This window comes from Cannabis sativa, chromosome 2 (genome assembly GCF_029168945.1).
Source record: "Cannabis sativa cultivar Pink pepper isolate KNU-18-1 chromosome 2, ASM2916894v1, whole genome shotgun sequence".
NCBI lineage: Eukaryota > Viridiplantae > Streptophyta > Magnoliopsida > Rosales > Cannabaceae > Cannabis > Cannabis sativa.
The window spans coordinates 34117729-34138590 of NC_083602.1; the positions used below are offsets into that span (position 1 = coordinate 34117729).

The 20862-nt window shown below is 34.1% G+C and overlaps 1 protein-coding gene and 1 pseudogene across 1 annotated transcript; both read right to left on the reverse strand.

The window, feature by feature from the left end:
* Positions 1-11749: 11749 nt before the first annotated feature.
* LOC133034941 (uncharacterized) lies at positions 11750-12365 on the reverse strand. Its single transcript, XM_061110503.1, has one exon. It carries the CDS (start codon positions 12362-12364, stop codon positions 11972-11974), a length of 393 nt encoding a protein of 130 aa, XP_060966486.1. The 5' UTR covers position 12365; the 3' UTR covers positions 11750-11971.
* Positions 12366-12516: 151 nt separating this feature from the next.
* Positions 12517-16497, reverse strand: LOC133034274 (uncharacterized; annotated as a pseudogene).
* Positions 16498-20862: the final 4365 nt, after the last annotated feature.

Consider the following 20862-nt stretch of genomic DNA (forward strand, 5'->3'; position numbering starts at 1 on the left):
ACTCGGTACACTCGTCATACTCCAGTTGCTAGTAATACTCTAGCCTGTACCGATATGACACAGTCGGATGGTTCGAAGCCAACATACATATCTAATGTAATCTAACAGGCTTCCTACATGCACGCTAAACATGTAATATATATATGCATACTGTTATACTAATCTTACCTCAATTCCGAATTTAGGTGTGCCGGTCAACCTGACTGGAACGAACTGCGCGGCGGTTTACAGGCTCCTAAACCATAACAATCACAACACTATAAGTGATACGCTAAATCAATTCCCGGGGACTTAAACTAGAAACTAAAAGTTTCCCTATCGATAAAAAGCATGGCAATACCCCAAAAAACATAAAAACGAGAAAATCTAGGGTTCCGGAAAATCACCCAACCGGCAGACCGGTTGCCCAACCGGAATTCCGGTTCTGGGAATTTTAGAAAACCCTATCTGGAATTCTGGATGCACAACCGGAATTCTGGTTCCTCGCAGACCACTTTCAAAAATTCACAACTCATTCAATTCAAACCCAATTTAACCCAAACCTTCCTGACCTGTTCTAAACATCCCATAAAACATTTCTAAAGCAACAAAACCACCCAGAATTCACATAATCAAAAATCACCATTGGAGGTTCAAGATTGAGTTCAAAACTCAAAACTTGACTAATCCCTCCAAAAAGCCACTAAATCATGAATAATTCAACATATTTCAACATCATTTAACACCAGAAAACACTACCTAACCATAACAGCAACCACAGCAACAAAAATAAAAAATTTGCTTTGAAAACCATAGCTTTTGTACTAAAATTTCACAAACTTAAACAAAAGTAACAAGCATGCATTACAACCCCTCTAATCCAATCAATTCAAGCATAAAAATCATAGAAAAAACCTAGAACTACAGCAGCAACAACAACTTCAAAATTAGACATGCAACCAATTCTTTTTCCTTAAAAACCAAGAAAACTAAAGAGCAAGGGACTTACCAAGAATTGAGATCACAAGACTTTGATAAATTTAGCTTAAAGCACACAAAGAATCCCCCCCAAACCCAGCTGCTCAAAACCGAAAGAGAGAGGAAGAAAGAGAGAAAGAGAGGTTTGAGAAAATTTTGGTTTTTCCTTGATTTTTTTCTAACTTTGAAAATAAAAGATAAATGAACATACCCACACTATATTCAGCCAAGAATATATCAAATAACATTTAATTCTCCAATTTCTAAGTCCACTAAAGGACAAAATATAACTGGGACAAAATGACCATTTTGCCCCTTCCCACCAAAATAGCATTAAGAGCACTAAAGGGGTTTTTTTGGAAAATTCTAAATTCCCGGCCAATCCCGACATTCCCAATGCCTAAATAACCGTCCCACAATACTAACATACTAAGTTGTGATTTTACTGAGCCAAACACCGAGTTTCATGTTACCGGGCATCGAAAATGCAAAATTATGAAAATCACTAAATGACATAAAATGCATTTCAGAATTCAATAATAACAGTATAAATAATTATTTAAATAGCTATAAATAATTTTCCATAATTAAACATGATAAACTGCGAATTTCCAAATTAAACTAAGCGGTCTTTACAACTATTCCCCCCTTAAAAGGATTTCGTCCCCGAAATCTAACATGAACAACTCTAGATATTGAGCTCTCATATCTAACTCTAGCTCCCAGGTGGCTTCCTCCTATCGTTCGTCAAAAGAGGAAGAGCGACGTGGTGGTCACCCCTGTCGCGGATTCCTCCAAGAGGCCAACTAAGGGCACTCAAGACAAGGGGAAGAAAGTCATGATGGATCCGGTTGTCCGAGCTCGCAACGTCTTGACTCTCCAAGAGAAGTTCGTGGGCGATGAATTCCAGTCAAAGATCTACAAGACCCCTGTTGAAGAGCTGCTGCCTCGTTCTGGGGATTTGCCTTCGCAGTTTATTTCCATGTTTTCGAGGGCCTTTGTCACTGGATCTAAGGAAGTCAAAATTGTGTAGAGACAGAATGTTCAGCTTTAGGAGGATATTAAGAAGCTCAAACAAGATATGACTTCCAAGGACAAAGAGCTCGAGGTGTTGGAAATTTATTTTACCAGGATCTTAGATCTACTCACAAGTATGTTTATTAACATCCTAAATAAGAACTTTCTAAAACGATAAATTAAACACATATAAAGTTTAAGAAACCTTACATTGGGTGCAGTGGAATTAAATGACTCCTTCCGTTCAGATCTCTAACCCTTGTATCCTTTCTGTAGCAGAGTATTATCAAGATCTGAACCTGGATCTCTTTCTCTGAATCCTTGATGCTGAATCTCCTTTGCTGATGATCTTTCTTCACGATCTTCCTCACTATGATTGAGGTATTGCTTGCTGTGTGTGGGCACTACTCTAATCACTAGGATAGGTTCGAAATATGAAGGAAGAAGAGAGAGAGAGAGTGGCGGCTAGAGAAGAGAGAGGAGGCTCAGGTTTTTCTGATTCAGAAAGTGTGAAGTGTAATTTTCCTAAAGCCTTCACTATCTATTTATAGCATTCCACTAGGGTTAGGTTTGAATTATTTGGCATTAAAATAATGAAAATATCAACTTAAAAAGCGTACAAAGGTGGCCGGCCATGGCTTAGTGGACTGGGCTTGCATTTTGCAATTTTGCAATTTTAACACCTTTTGTATATGATTTTCTCAAAAATGCCAATTTCCTAATTCAACCATTTAAATGCCAATTCTAACTATTTAATATTATAAATAATTATTAAATAATATTGTCATTTATCATATTTATTAATTGAACAATACAAAGTATCATAATTAACAAATATGCCCCTATTAACTCTTTCTTTACAATTTCGCCCTTACTTAGTGAAAATTTCACAAATAGACATAGTCTAACTTGTGAATTATAATTGATTAATCAAAACCAATTACACGAGTCTTACAAACAATATTATCTCAACTAGTGGGGGGACCATGTGTAATATCCCGATAGGTCTAATGGTAATTAATTAGGGTTTATATTTATATTATGTGTTAATCAGGTAATAAGTGGGATTATGATCCTACTTATTTATTTCAGCATAAAATTTAAATTTTGCTATAAGTGAATAAATAAGCGTAATTTATAAATTACGGAGATTTATATAGAATGTGTGAATGTAATATGAGCTATATATGGAATAAAAATATTTTCAGGTTCGGTGATCCTGAAGACCTGATTAGTGGATAAATAAGCGTAATTTGTTAATTACGGAGATTTATTTGAAATACGTGGATATAATATGAGTTACTTGTGAAATAAAAATATTTTCAAGTTTGGCGACCTTGGAGACCCGATTGGAGGCCAAAAATGTCACAGCAGTTTTAGTTAGAAATATTGATGAGATTATTGGAATAAGTTGATTTTAGAAATATCAGGGTATTTTAGGGTACTCGAAGTTGACCAAATACCCTAAAAATAGAGATTTCTTAGTAGTTAAGAAATAATAAGATAACTATTAATAATAAAGTTTTTATTAATATTATTATATTATATTATTATTATTATTATATATTATTATAATATTATTTATATATAAGTTAACGTGAGTTAACTTAACTTTATATATATATATATTAAGTTATAAGTGAATTAGAAGAGAAGGAACGAACGACGAATGAAACTCTCGTTCTCCCTCTTTCGATAAAACCTTCTCTTCCTATATCTATTTTCTTCGATTTTCAATCCAAAACTTAGTGATCTAAGCTCCGGTAGTAGCAGGATAGCAAATCCTTGAAAGGGGAAAGCTTAAGGGTTGAGATCATCGAGAATAGTTCTCCACTTGGGTTGGCCGAAATGTATGAACCTGGATTAAAGGTGATGGAATTTTCCTGGCGACGTACTGGGCGTAAGTATGGGCGTCAGTGATATATGATGAGTACCGAGTGTAGGTACGGGCTCACCTGATTAGGTGATGCAATTTTCCTGGCGGCGTACTGGGCGTAAGTACGGACGTCAGTGACATGATAAGTACCGGGCGTAGGTACGAGCTCGTCTAATTAGACGATGCGATATATTGGTGCCAGATTATGGCACGGGCTCACCTGATTAGGTGATGCAATTATATGATATATGGGTGCAGGTTTTTGGCATAGGCTCACCTGATTAGGTGATGCAGTTATGCAACATCTGGGTGCCAGGCTACGGCACGGGCTTGCCTGATTAGGCGATACAATACAAGATCATCAGATTAAAAGCATCGACTTGCCTGATTCGGCAACATGATGTTATGAAGATGGTTGCTTTATGAGGTAACGTATATATTATTTATATGATTAAATCAATATGAATTACATTATTGGTATCATGGTTTTGTATTACCAAATGTTTGTATACTGATGTTTATTCGTGGCAGATGCCAGTAGTGATTTGGATTTCATCTTATGAACAATGGGTGATGGTTTGATTCTTATTGTGCATAAATTACAATGTTCGAATAACAAACTATATGATTGTTACTATTAGTTTTCTTGCTGAGTCCTTGTGACTCACGGGTGCTATGTGGTGCAGGTAAAGGCAAAGAAAAGCTTAATCAACCATGAGGTGACAGTCTTCTCCAGCAATGTACATATTGACCACACTGGCCTGCGTGCCGAGTTGCCAGGAGTTGTTTTGGGCTGGCTGTATCTATTGTGTATTTTGATTTTGTGTTTAAATGGTTGTCGTATATATTTTTTTCGCAAAACTTTTTATAACAGGATCCCCGGAACACTCTTTTTATGTCGTTATAATGTCCGTTTTAGTGTTTTACTTTAGTCAAGTTTTTAATATTATCACAGTTTTTAATAATTAATTATTCTATCAGTATTAAACTAGTTTATAAAATCACACACGTGGCGTCCCTATAGATTAGGGCGTTACACCATGGGTCTATATAACCGAGCTTCCAATAAGTAGATCAAGAATTTAGCACTAAAATTCACTAACTTATTAATTCTTCGTTGAATCCACGCATAGAACTTAGAATTGCACTCTCAGTATATAGAATGCTCTATATGTTCCACCATATAGACACATCATTAGTTATCCATTGTTATAATCCTAATTTGATCCATGATCCTCTATATGAATGATCTACACTGTAAAGGGATTAGATTACCGTACCACCCTACTATGTATTTTATCCTTAAAACACTTGACCCCGTATAAATGATATTTCAGCTTATGTGAAATGAGATCTCCACCATTTATTTTCGTTTGGTCAAGCTCGAAGGAGATCATCCTTTGCTTACTATTCACCAGATAGAAGCTATAGATTCCATGTTTATGCTAGCGCTCCCACTCAATTGCACTACCGTGTTCCCAAAATGTACGTATCACCCTTACCTAAAAGTAGGCTTAACTATCAAATCAAAGAACACGAATAGCCTTTCAAGATTGAGCCTAAACATAACAGGATTAAGATCATTTGATCTAGGATCAACTTGGCGATATTGACTTGAATAGATTCTACGGTAAGTTTAATTAAATCTAAGTCAAAGTTCAATATCGGTCCCTTCCGATGCATACTCCATGCATCCAACCTGAGCTTTACTTTAACCAATGTTCTTGAAAGAACATAGTATTTCTCCAAATACAAGTAAACTCTTATTGTAGATTATCATATCAGTAAAACCCTGTGTCTGATAAATCTAGGAAACTTTATTCACATAGTCATGTTTACTTTCCAATGTGATGACAGCACAATAAACATGATCAAGTATGTGAAAAGGGTTTAAGATGAATTTATAAATCAAATAGACAAGAAATTGATAAAGTGAACCAAAACATACACAAATGAATGAAAAATACTTCTGTTTCTTTATTGATGTTGAATAAAATAGATTACATTGAAATGGACTTTTATTTAGGGCATAAAACCTAACAAACTCCCACTTGCACTAATATAAAACTAATTAGTACATATCAATTAATCCTAAATTCTGACGGTGCTTTTCAAAGGCTGTCACGGCCAGGACTTTGGTAAATGGATGTAACGTCCCCGCTTCAAGCCTCCATTGGGTCCTTACACCCACGGAATGAATGGCTCTTATACACGAGTACGCCACTCTAGCTGCTTCCTGGATTGATGACTGGCCCTACAGACCAACACGAGTGTTTTCAGCGTGCTTTGTCCTCACTCACACGCATCCTAGGAAAACTTCCCAGGAGGTCACCCATCCTTGAAATTGCTCCAGGCCAAGCACGCTTTGTTGGTTTTATGCCCTAAATAAAACTCTTTACAATCTGATTAGTTATCAATATAAGAAATTTGAAGTGATTGATGTTTGCATGAATTTTACATGCTAATGGTTTAATATGTTTAATATGTTTATTACATTCATACACACAAAATCAGTTAAATCCAGATCATATGTTTATTCACAATTACAGTATCGTCAACACAGTGGAATGTGATTGTGATCATATGAATCAAAAGTTTTGGTCCCTGTTTCATCAGTGTTATTGGATTTACACTAATGTGATAATCAGCGATGATGTGTACTTACACTTGGAGTAAGTGTTATGTTCTTTCCAGGACATTAGTAAAGTATACTAGTTTCGAATGTATGGAGTATACATTGGACTGGACCGATATTGCAACTAAGTTAAGATATTACAAACTTACCGTTATACATATCTTTCCAAGTCAATATCAGTAGTTGATCTTAAGATTAAAAGAATCTAAATCCTGATATGCTTGGGCTCAACTCAGGAGTGCTATTCATGTTCTTTGATTTATTAGTTAAGCCTACTTTTGGGTCAGGGTGATACGTATATTTTGGGAACATGATAGTATGATTGAGTGGGAGTGCTGAACATAAATATGGAATCTATAGCTTCTACTGGTGTATAGAAGTTAAGTGATGATTCCCTTCGAGCTTAGCAAATATAAGTAAATGGATGAGCTCTTGTTTAACTGACTAATTATTAGATCACTAAACACCATTTACAGGTAGCTAAGTGTTTTAAGGGGCAAAATACATTGAGGGGTGAGAACGGTAAAGAAATCTCATCTCGATGTAAATCATTTATATAGAGGATCTTTAAATCACAATAAGATTATAACAATGGTTAAATGAGATAGTATATTGGTATCGTGAAACATACAATATGCTTTATATAAGTTTGAGAGTGCAATTCTAAGTTCTAAGAGTGGATTCAACGAAGAATTAATAAGTAGGAATTTACTTGGTAAATTTGGTTCACTTATTGGAAGCTAAGCATATAGATCCATGGTCCCCATTCTAGTTGAGAACATTCTGCTTGTAAGACTCATTAATTTATTCGTGATTGATCAATTATAATTCTAAAGTTAGACTATGTCTAATTTTATGAATTTTCACTAAGCAGGGGTGAAATTGTAAGGAAAAGAGTTTTCTAGGTTTATTTATTTATTAATGGACTTTATATGTCTAATTAATAATTAAATTAAATGACAATATTATTTAATAATCTATTTTAGTTATTAAATAATTAGTTTTGGCATTTAAAAGGTTAGAATTGGAAAATTGGCGTTTTTGAGAAAATAAAGATAAAATTTGATAAAATTGCAAAATTAAGTGAGGCCCGATAACACCATATGGCCGGCCACTTAATTAGATTTTTCAAATTAATATTTTCATTATTTTAATGCCAAATAAATCCTAACCTAAACCTAGTAGTTGCCTATAAATAGAAAGTGATGGCTCAGTCACAAAATATGCTTTGACAAGTTTTCAGATTAGCTTTCTGACAGAAATTTCTCTCTTCAGAAAACTGAGCCTTCCTCACTCTCTACCTTGGCCGAAATACCTCTCACTCTTTTCCCTTCATCTTTTTCGTGACCCTAGTGAAAGAGTAAGTGCCCACACACAGCAAGCAGTAACTCAATCATAGATTGGAAGACTGTGAAGGATCAAAGCTTGAATAAGAAGGACATTCGGGCTCAGATCGTGATTATACTCTGCTACAGAAAGGAATCAAGGGTTAGAGATATGAGTGGAAGGAGACATTTATTCCGCTGCATCAATGTAAGGTTTTCTTAACTTTATATGTGTTTATTTTATCGTTTTAGAAAGTTCATATTTAGGGTGTTTAAACAACATACTTGTGAGTAGATCTAAGATCCTGGTAAAATAAATTCCCAACAACTGGCCTCAGAGCCATGGTAATTGATTTACTTACAAGTAATTTGGACTTTAAAACGATTGTTTGTATGTTCTTTGGATGGTATCATGTTGTATTGAGTGTTATTTGATGATTGATTGATGTTTGTGAAATTTTCGTGAAAAATAATTGTGATTTCGTTTCTGGAATTATTTTTATTGGATATTATGGAAAAAATTAAGTAAGTTAGCCTTTTACAGAACTTAATTTGGATTTTATTTGAATTAGTTATGATTTTTTGAAGATTTGACAAAATTGGGGCTGTGCTGATATTTTCCTGCGATCGCAGAACTATCCGTACAGTTTCGAATTTTTTCTTTTTTCTTCGATTTTTCATACTTTTTCATGGAATTAATTTCCGATTTTTTGTATGGTTTTGTATATATACTATTACTATTCCTAATTCAATTCTAATTATCATTTTGAATTAATTTAATTTTTTTTTAATTTTAATTCAAGATATTAGTGTAATTTGAATTCGAATAGAATTAGTATTTATCTTCTTGCTTAAATATCTATCTTATTTTTAAATTTGATTATATCTTATTTTTTTTTTAAATTTAAGGTCAGATTTTATAAGATCTTTATAAAATCTTTTAAGATATTTTAAAATATCTTATCTTTTAAGATATTTTAAGATATTTTTAATTATATCTTATCTTTTAAGATTTTTTTTAAATTAAATCTTTTTAGATATTTTGACCTTATTTAAATAAGATATTTATAATCATGTAATTTTAAATAGATGTAAGATATTTTGCTAACTTTTAAATTTTGTTATTTTATTTATTTAAATTAAATTTAAAATCTGAAAAGATATTTTATTTATCTTTTCTAATTTTTATTTTTAAAATAACATTTAATTTTTTTTAAAAGTAGTTAGCAAATTTTGAAATGATACTTAGGTTGGTTGAAACTTAATTTTCAAAAGTAGATTTAATTTTAAATATTTTTTTAAAATTTCAAAATTTAAATTTTTTTTATTTCCGAAATTAAAATATTTTTTTATTTTATTTTATTTTTCGAAAATTAAAATATTTTTTAATTATTTATTTTTCGAAATTATTTATTTAAAATTAATAAATCCTACTTCCAACTATCCAGCTAACCTTGTTGCAGGAGTATGTGGTTTTTGCTTGTATGTAAGTTTTTAAAAACCTATTATTACTTGATTGCAAATAGCCATGGTTACTTTTTGCCAGATCTAATGATCTGATGGCTCCCTTGGTCAAGTTAATAATTTGTAACAGGTAAATTTTACAATCTTCTTTCATCTGTGTATGACCTAGCAACATGATAGGATCCATCCAAAGTGTGCCTGTGTTTATTTTACTATATAGATGCATATAGGTTGTTGCTAAATAAAATGTCACACCATGATAGATTTTATTTAGGTCCATTTAGTTATTGGACCTATTCAATTAATAACATATTCATTTTAAGGTTAAATTCCTCTCTTTTGGGCCTTGTGTGAGAGTTGGGAGCCATAGAAGTGGGTACGACATACTGAACCCAGCACCCCCTCACATGAACTACCCCAATTGTAAAGGCCCATTTGCCTGATTTGAATAACTGTACTAGGTTAATTATATTAGTTTGACCTAATAAAGTTGAATTAGCAACATAATTAACTTTTAAAATATATGAAATTTATTTTCATTTTAATATTTTAAAGTTAATTTTAAGAAAAACACTTTTAGTTTAGATATTATTTCTAGACAAACTATTTGTATTTTTCTTGTATTTAATTAAATATAGAATTTTAACTAACTAAGATTCTTTCTGGAGCTTATTTAATTAAATATTCATATTTAAGTTATAAATTAGTTGTATCAACTGATTTTTCTTATCTAACTTAAATTTGAATATTTTATTTAAATTTTTAAATCAAGTTGAGGAATCTTAGGCATTAGTTATTAAAGATTCTTAAGATATTTTTTAAGTTAATATCTTTTCAAATATTAACTTAAAATGGAATATTTTAGATATTTTTTGGTTAATATCTTTTCAAATATTAACTTTAAAGGATATCTTCAAATTAAGTGGTTACAACTTAATTTTGATATTTAATTAAATCTAAATTTGAAATTATTTAAGTTTTAGATTTTTTTCTATCTAACTTAAATTAGATATTTTTCAAATTTTTGAAATGATACTTAGTCAAATAAGATATTTTCTAGATAGTAATTTCTAGACTACTTATTATTTCTAATATTTAAATAGGAAAATTATACTTTGTGAAATTAATTATTTAAATAATTAATTTTGGTACAATTTTATTAAGTATATTTTTCCTAGTATTAAATAGAAATTAATAATTAAGCCTTCTCTACACTTAATTATTATTTCTTGAATTTAATACATTTAATTAACTTGAAAAATCTAAATATCTAAGTTGATTTTCATCATGATACTTAAATATTTATTGATTTTTTCATGACACTTAATTAAATAGAAAATAATTTTTAGGTTGAAATCTATTTTTTCAACTTAAATTTAAATAATTTTCAATATATATATATTTTTCTTTATTTTATTAATCAATTTCGAAATTTGCATTTTATTTATGCAATATTTTCGAATTTTTTGAAAAATAGATTGAGTTGTAAATTAATTATTTATTTTAATTAATTCTTGGGCCAACTTCAATCAATGATTTTTTCATTTAATTGATTAATTTAAAATAAATGAATTTAAAAATATATATATTATTAGAAATTGAATTAACTAGTCAAAAGAATATCTAGATAGGTGATATTTTTGCTTGAAGTATTTCTTTTCTTTTTTTTTATTATTTTTCGAAAATTGTATATTTTTATATACTTTAAATTTTCGAACCCAATAAATATATTCTCAAAGGAAATTTTTAAGTTGCTAATTATTTATTTAATTCAACTTAAATTAATTTCCTTAATATTTATATTTAAGATTATTACTAAGATGGAAATAATTAATTTTATTTCAATCACCATCTAAGTATAATTTTATAAATATTATATTAAATTCTTATTTTTGAATTTTAATTCTTAATTTAGAATTTAATGAGATTTATTTATTAGAATAATAAAGAAAATACATTTTAAACAATGAGCTTTATTATTATTAAGATATTCGATCTCCATTGTGGATTTTACACCGCGTTTGATTTAGTGAGTAATCCTCCCAAATGGAGGAACGTTCATTAGCAATTTCGCACCGTTTAATCTCGCATGATAAGTGGTTTGTAAGTGTTTTATATGGTATAGATCACCCTAATGGTGGCGACCTGATACGAACCACACCAACTTGTGATGAAACCCGACACCAAATATGGAACAGCCACCAAGAACAAACGATGTTGGAATGGAACCTCGACCCAATGCTTAGCGAAGCACGAACCTTGGTATAAGGAAGACGCCACAAACGGGGATGGAAATCCGTTTGATAAGTCAAGTTGAACGCCACAAGGATACCTCCTTGATAAGTTCACAAGTTTCTTCAAGAACTCTAGAAGATAAAACTCACAATTTGCATATATGATAATCTGCTTTTTACAATGGAAAGGTAGTCCCTTTTATAGGACGAAAATGACACCTACAAGACCTTTGGACTTCAACATTAACACACCTAAGACCTTTGGTCTTTCCAATAAAAGCATACTAAATAAGACTCTTGGTCTTCATAATGAAAGCTCCATAATGAAGACCTTTTGACTCCACTCTTGTAACTTCCACACAAAAGAACTTGACACATAAAATTAAATAAAACGTGACACATATAATGAAATGTGACACATAAAGATAAATAAAACGTGACACATATAATGAAGCTTCAAAATTCAGTCCACTTTGATGAGTATGACCAATCTTTGTTCTCCTTCCGTGTTGACCACGGTCTCTTCTTGATTTAAGACTTTGTGTACTAGGCTGTTAAGCTCTTCCTTGAATCTCTTAGCTCGTGCCCTAGTCACTGGACCCACTGGAATTGGACTTGATACTTGGTCCTTGATGTCCTCATCATTCCCCCCTTCTTTAGAAGGATTTGTCCTCAAATCTTCACCTGTATCAAATGGACTTAAATCAGAAACATTAAATGTAGCACTAACATTATATTCACCTGGCAAATCGAGTTTGTAGGCATTGTCATTGATCCGTTCAAGTACTTGAAATGGACCATCTCCGCGAGGCAGCAATTTAGAACGCCTTTGTGTTGGAAATCTCTCTTTCCTCATGTGTAACAATACCCAATCACCTGGTTCAAAAACCTGCTTGTGACGACCCTTGTTAGCCTGCTTAAGGTATTGTTCAGTCCTCCTTTCTATGTTGAGTCGGGCCCTCTCATGGAATTTCTTCACAAATTCTGCCTTCTTCTCGCCATCTAAATTCAAATGCTCGTAAACAGTAAAGGTGATAAATCCAAAGGAGTTAGAGGATTAAAACCATACACAATTTCAAATGGTGAAAATTTAGTAGCAGAATGCATTGCACGATTATAGGCAAACTCAACATGTGGCAAACAATCTTCCCAAGTCTTAATGTTTTTACTTATGATTGCCCTTAACAAGGTGGATAGGGTCCTATTAACTACTTCTGTTTGACCATCTCTTTGAGGGTGACAAGTAGTAGAAAATAACAATTTTGTCCCAAGTTTTCCTCACAATGTTTTCCAAAAGTAACTTAGGAACTTAGCATCCCTATCTGATACAATTGTTCTAGGCATACCATGTAATCTCACAATTTCCCTAAAGAACAAATCTGCAACATTAGATGCATCATCGGTTTTATGACAAGGGATAAAATGAGCCATTTTAGAAAATCGGTCTGCTACCACAAAGATTGAATCCCTCCCACGCTTACTTCTTGGTAGACCTAACACAAAATCCATAGAAATGTCAACCCATGGTGAACTAGGGATAGGTAGGGGTGTGTAAAGGCCATTTGGCTGTACTCTTGATTTAGCTTGCCTACAAGTGACACACCTACCACAAATTCGCTCAACGTCCCGTTTCATATGGGGCCAAAAGAAATGCTCTTGCAACATAGCTAGAGTTTTAGCAACTCCAAAATGTCCCATCAACCCTCCCCTGTGGGACTCTCTAACAAGCAAATCTCTCACAGAACAATTAGGCACACACAATCTATGTTCCCTAAATAGAAAATCCTCATGCCTATAAAACTTTCCTTCAGCAGTCTTTTCACAAAGAGCATAAATTTCCCCAAAATCATGGTCAGCAGAATTCAACTCTTTTATATGTTCAAACCCAAGCAATTTAGCATCAAGAGTAGAGATTAGAGCATACCTGCGAGAAAGGGCATCAGCAACCACATTCTCCTTACCTTGTTTATACCGAATGACATAAGGAAAGGTCTCAATGAACTCAACCCATCGTGCATGTCTCTTGTTGAGTTTGTGTTGGCTTTTCAAATGTTTTAAGGATTCATGATCCGTGCGAATCACAAACTCCTTTGGCCACAAATAGTGCTGCCATGTTTCTAAGGCACGCACTAGTGCATACAATTCTTTGTCATAAGTGGGGTAATTGAGGGCAGCCCCACTTAGCTTTTCACTAAAGTATGAAAGCGGTCTCCCATCCTGCATAAGAACAGCGCCAATACCAAGCCCAGAAGCATCACATTCAATTTCAAAAGTGTTAGAAAAGTTAGGCAAAGCAAGTAAAGGAGCATGCGTAAGCTTGTATTTCAGCGGGAAATGCCTCCTCTTGAGCTTCACCCCATTTGAATGACACATTTTTTTTTATTACTTCTGTAAGTGGAGCGGCAATTGTGCTAAAATTTTGCACAAACCTCCTGTAGAAGCTAGCAAGTCCATGAAAACTTCTAACATTACCTATCGATGTAGGGGTCGGCCACTCTTGGATGGCTTTGATCTTTTCCTCATCCACCTGAATACCTGTAGCACTTACAACAAAACCTAGGAATACAAGCTTATCGGTGCAGAATGTACACTTGCTAAGGTTAGCGTATAAACTTTGTTTCCTAAGGACTTCCAAAACAGATTGCAAATGCAACACATGGTCATGCAAATTCTTACTGTAAATAAGAATATCATCAAAATACACAACAACAAATTTGCCAATGAAAGCACGCAATACATGATTCATTAAGCGCATGAAAGTACTAGGTGCATTAGTTAATCCAAACGGCATGACTAACCACTCATACAAACCATGTTTAGTTTTAAAAGCAGTTTTCCATTCATCCCCTTCTTTCATACGTATCTGATGATACCCACTTTTGAGATCAATTTTTGAAAACACACAAGAACCATGCAATTCATCTAGCATGTCATCTAAACGAGGAATGGGATGTCGATACTTTACCGTTATATTGTTGATGGCTCGACAGTCAACACACATCCTCCATGTTCCATCCTTCTTTGGAACTAGAATCACTAGAACAACGCAAGGACTCATGCTTTCTCTCACATGTCCTTTCTCCATCAATTCTTCAATTTGCCTTTGCAATTCCTTTGTTTCATCAGGATTGCTTCTGTAGGCTGGTCGGTTTGGGATGGAAGCACCTGGAACAAAATCAATTTGATGTTCTATTCCTCTAATAGGTGGTAACCCATGTGGTACCTGCTCAGGAAATAAATCATCGAATTCCTGCAAAAGAGACACAATGGTACTCGGCAGCGAAGAATCAAGTTGGTTAGCATTTAAAAGAGCCTCCTTATACACTAGTAAAATCATGGGCTGTTTTGTGCACAATGCTCTCTTAATCTCACTTTTGTTTGCATAAAAGTGTTGTTTTCTCTCACTTGATTCCACACTTTTCTCTCTTTTTCTCTCATTCTGTTTCCTCTCACTCATCTTTCCACTCTCTTTTTGCTCACTCAGTTTCTTTTTGTCACTCAATTTTTGCAACCTCGCTTGATCTTCATACACTTGTTTTGGTGTCAAAGGCGCTAGAGTGATTGCCCGCTGACGGAAAGTAAATGAGTACTTGTTGGTGAAGCCATCATGTTGTACTCGTCGATCAAATTGCCAAGGCCTTCCTAGAAGGAGGTGTCCAGCTTGCATTGGAACGACGTCACACAGCACCTCATCTTCATACTTGCCAATGCAAAATGAAACAAGTACTTGTTTTGTAACCTTCACTTCACCACTATCATTCAACCATTGCAACTTGTATGGACAAGGATGCTTAAGCGTTGTAAGCCCAAGCTTGTCAACCATAGAAGCACTTGCAACGTTAGTACAACTACCTCCATCAATAATGACACTACATACCTTGTCCCTCACATGACATCGAGTGTGAAAGATGTTCTCCCGCTGCACTTCTTCTGCCTCTTCTTTTGCTTGCAAATTCAGGACTCGCCTTGTAACTAGTGCAAGCATCTCTCCGCATTCTCGGGCCATATTCATTATCGAAGCATCTTCCAATGGTGGCATGTCGGCAAGATCATCTTCACCTTCGAATCTATTTCTCCACTTTCCCGAATCACCATAACTCTTTGGTTTGGACACCGGCCGGCTATATGTCCCCGCCCCCCGGCATTTGAAACACCTTATCTCACTAGAATGAGACTTAGTTTGAGTTGTTTTACCTTGAGGTGGCGTGGCTGTAGTGGATGGTTTTGGTGTAGATGATGAACTGGGTTGGTCATCCTTCTTTGGATAGTTTGACCTCCAAGGTGTTGTACTTGGCTTGTGTGTGCTCGGCCTTGATCTCGAACTTGAACTACCCTTCTTGAGCTGTCTCTCAACTTTGATTGCCATGTGAACCAAATCTTCTAACTCCACATAATGGTGTAGCTCGATTGGGTCAGCAATCTCTCGGTTCAACCCATTTAAAAACCTCGCCATTGTTGCCTCCCGATCCTCTTCAACATTGGCTCTAATCATAGCCATCTCCATCTCCTTGTAATACTCATCAACACTTCTGTAGCCTTGACGAAGGCCTTGCAACTTAAGATAGAGATCACGATATAATGAGGTGGTACAAACCATCGCCTCATTACCCTCTTCATTGCCTCCCATGTTTCAATAGGGCGATCTCCACTCCGTCTCCTGTTAGTGCACAACTGATCCCACCAAACAATAGCATAATCAGTAAACTCAATGGCAGCAAGTTTTACCTTCTTCATGTCTGAATAGTTGTGACAATCAAAGACTAACTCCATTTTCTTCTCCCACTCTAGGTATGCTTCAGGATCACTCTTCCCTTGAAAGGCTGGGATTCTCATCTTTATATTCCCCAAATAATTGTCTACTTGGTTCCTATCTTCTCTATTCCCACCATACCTCCTATTGGTACCCGTCGACATCCTATCAACCTCTTCATCAGAAACTACTCCTTCGAAATCTCCTTCATTTTCATTCCCCCTTTGGTGTACTCTTCTCCCCCTTGGTCTCTGTTGTGCTCCTTCTTTCACCCTATTCAACCGCTCATGTATTTGCTCACACTCCTCCCTCAACAATCTCCTAATCTCCCCCATAATGGCTTGAAGTTGTAGATTTGGAACTGTAGGTTGTGGATTGTTATCACCCAAGTTTTGTGACATGATTAAAAATTCTGCAAAACAATAAAGTTAGACAAGTATAGAAAGGACCTCACTACACTCCCTCACGTGTTTCACTCAAAGAAAAGTGGTCACTCAAAGTCACTCGTGTTTCACTCAATAATGGCTTTTACCCTTAAATAAGCTCACACCTCTGCCTTTTTCCACTCTTTATCTTATTTAAGCTCTTTGAAAACTAGTGAAATGGAGGTTCAAGCAGTCAATTCTACCCAATAAAGCAAACGAAAACCCATGAAAAAGTGGCGAAAAGTGGTGATTTTTTTTTTGTTGGTGATTTTGGAACACTAGAGTGGGGTTTAGGCAAAAGGGCCTTTAGACTGTAAGGAACAAGAATATAACAAAAAAAAATTTAATATGGGTTTAGGCAAAAGTGGTGATTTTTTTTTTTTTTTGGTGATTCTTTTTTTTTTTTTTTTTTGTTTGAAAACCAAAAGCCAACCTGAATTCAAGTACGAATTAATACCAAAATGCTTCAATAACAATGCTTCCAAAACTCTTTGACACTAGAGTAAACAATGGGAACAAGGGAAAACAAATGAGTTGAAATGAAGACAGATTAGGACTTAGCAATATCAAACAGATTCGAATTTCAAGGAATAAGGAAAAGATTGAACAAGGAAACGAGTGTGACAAAGAAATTAACAACAATGGTTACGGATTTTAAGAAAGAGAACAAGAACAAGACTAACAACAAGGAACACGAATAGAGTTTTTTTTTTTTTTTTGAAATATTGAGACACTAAAAGAATAAAAAGGATAAGCCAAACCGGATGAACCTTTGCTCTGATACCAACTGATACGAACCACACCAACTTGTGATGAAACCCGACACCAAATATGGAACAGCCACCATGAACAAACGATGTTGGAATGGAACCTCGACCCAATGCTTAGCGAAGCACGAACCTTGGTATAAGGAAGACGCCACAAACGGGGATGGAAATCCGTTTGATAAGTCAAGTTGAACGCCACAAGGATACCTCCTTGATAAGTTCACAAGTTTCTTCAAGAACTCTAGAAGATAAAACTCACAATTTGTATATATGATAATCTGCTTTTTACAATGGAAAGGTAGTCCCTTTTATAGGACGAAAATGACACCTACAAGACCTTTGGACTTCAACATTAACACACCTAAGACCTTTGGTCTTTCCAATAAAAGCATACTAAATAAGACTCTTGGTCTTCATAATGAAAGCTCCATAATGAAGACCTTTTGACTCCACTCTTGTAACTTCCACACAAAAGAACTTGACACATAAAATTAAATAAAACGTGACACATATAATGAAATGTGACACATAAAGATAAATAAAACGTGACACATATAATGAAGCTTCAAAATTCAGTCCACTTTGATGAGTATGACCAATCTTTGTTCTCCTTCCGTGTTGACCACGGTCTCTTCTTGATTTAAGACTTTGTGTACTAGGCTGTTAAGCTCTTCCTTGAATCTCTTAGCTCGTGCCCTAGTCACTGGACCCACTGGAATTGGACTTTTTACTTGGTCCTTGATGTCCTCATCACGACCATATTTGACTTACAAATTGCGAAACAATGGTAGAAGCTCATGAGATAGAATAGCCTTGACTCTCGCCTAAACGGGACAATGCTGGATTCTGATCTTGATCAAATAAAAGGTTGCTAGAATGTTTAACATTTTAGATGAGCTGACAACTCTATTCAATGGATGGTAGCTTTGACTCTCGCCTAAACGGGTCACTGTTATCAGTTTGTTGAAAACCTTGGAAATTATTTAGGATTGAATTTTTTAAGTATTTTCTCATATCATTCCTACTTTCTATGTGCTTATAATTTCTTAATAGATTTTCTGTTAAACCATTATTTAATTTCTATTTGTTGATTTCTATTATTTTGTAGTATCCTGTTTACCAAAATGAATCCGATGTTATCACTGTTGACTGAAAATAAGCTGAATGGATCTAACTTTAATAAATGGAATGAGAACATTAATATTGCTCTCATAGGAGAAAGTGCCTTGTTTGTTTTAACTGAGCCGTCACCTGAAGTGCCTGGGGATAATGCATCCAAAGCTGTGAAAGAAAAGTATGAGCGTTGGCAGAAAGCAAATGACAAAGCTCTATACTTTATGCTTTCTAGCATGGTGGACACCCTCAAAACTCGGTTTTCTAAAACTGAGAAGGCTGCTGAAGTTATGACGAAGTTAAATGAGCTATTCGGTAAGGCATCACTTCAGTCACCCTTTGACGCGACTAAGAAGTACATTAACGCACGGATGGAACCTCATCAAAACGTGTGTGACCATGTTCTCCTCATGTCCAGTTATTTCCAAGAAGCCCAGGATCATGGTGCTGAAATGGACAGTGCTACTCAAGTAAGTCTTATCTTGAATAGCCTGACTCCAGCATTTCTACCATATACATCAAATTATGTCATGAATAAGAAGGAAATTGACTTTCATGAATTAGTCAATGACCTTCAAACTTATGAAAATTTGATTGGAGGACCCTAGAAGAAAGGGAATAAACCTCATAATCCTGGTAATGGTAATGGGACGATAAAACCTGTAGCAAATGTTGCCTCTGCTTCAAAGCCCAAATCGAAGAAGAAGTGGAAGAACACCAAGAAGCGAACAAAACCATGAAAAAGGCTGCTCCTTCTGGTGATGCTACACTTAAAGGAAAGTGTTTCCACTGCAATGAAAAAGGTCATTGGAAACCCCAGTGTCCTAAACTTCTTGCAAAGAAACAAGGTATTTCCATTAATAAACTTTAAGAGTTTTAGTAAATTATTATCCAATTGGATTTATGATTCTGGACTAAACTTTGTTTATTTATTTTCTTCTTCTGATAAGCCAAGCTACTTGAACTCAATTGAGTTGGATTAAAAAGCTGGACCAAGGGTGAAATCGTCCAGATGAAGATGAAGCTCTTCAATTTTTGAATTAATTGTTTTAGTTTAAAGACAATTTGGATTTCAAATTTTAGTTAGGGATATTTATCCCTGTTTCTCTCATATTGTTGCAATACATTTTTTTTATTAATAAAGTTTTATTTTCGAAATCAATATTGCAATTTATGAGAATGAGCTTCATTTATTTTATCTTCATCAATTATTACCACATTATATTTGTATGTTTGTATGTGTAAGTGTTTTTATTATTGATGCAAATTCTATAATATTTACAACTCTTCATAGAGTTATATTATATAAACACTAGAAATTATTTCTATGTTTATCAATAATTGTTAATTCTCATACACTTATTAAGAATTTGTTTAATAAAAGGATCTTATGATCTGATAGGGGTGGAGAAAAGTTAAGAAAACTATGCAGTTCAACGATCTTTTATATCTAATGAACTCTGGATAGTATTCAACTCCACATAAACTCTATCACACTAAGAGAATCATGATCTTTACAACCTTTAGGGGTGGATCATAATCTCTATATACTTAGGGGTGGAGGTTATCCATAGTACCCTATATGTATATTCTTAGGGGTGGAGTCTATTCCACAATTCCCTATGAAACACATATCTTGTTTAAACATAGAAGTAATATAATGAGTCAGCTATTGTCAATATAAATTCTTGATCTTGATTGTATGTTCCATTTCGTTTATACTGTTGTAAGTAAAAGTTTGATACCTTTGAAAGTTCTTTGATAAAGTTTCACACTACCTTAATTGAGTGGGAGAATTTTAAAGTTCTATACCCATCTTCATTAGGTTGATAATTGTGATAGGTACTTAAGAACACTACTGAAAAGCAGATCTAACCATTCACATGGATAGGTATAGCTTATCAGAATTATGAGAATAAGATAAAGAACTCTAGTTCAGTCCATTCGAATGACTTGAACCAAGAATTCTTAATCCTCATAAAATTTTATGGTATCTTAATTTTGATTACTTTATCTCTGGCATGTATTTTTCACTTCAAATACTAGTCTGCTATGTTGATGACTTAGTCTAAACTTAAAGTTTCAGACTAACACAAAAGTCACAACTAGGTAACTCTCTAAACAATCAGAGGTTAAAAGTATTATTTAACCAGACATCTGCTATTGAGTGGGAGCTATCTGAGATGTAATCAAATAGGGAACATTAGAAGATATTCAAGAAGGATTTATGAAAGTGATCTATATGTCAGATATTAAGGAACTGTGTATCAGTTGTCCTTGTATCTCACCATCTAATTTC

Excerpts from the sequence above, each read along its gene's own strand:
- LOC133034941 (XM_061110503.1), bottom strand. The coding sequence starts at position 12,364 with ATGAGGAAAGAGAGATTTCCAACACAAAGGCGTTCTAAATTGCTGCCT.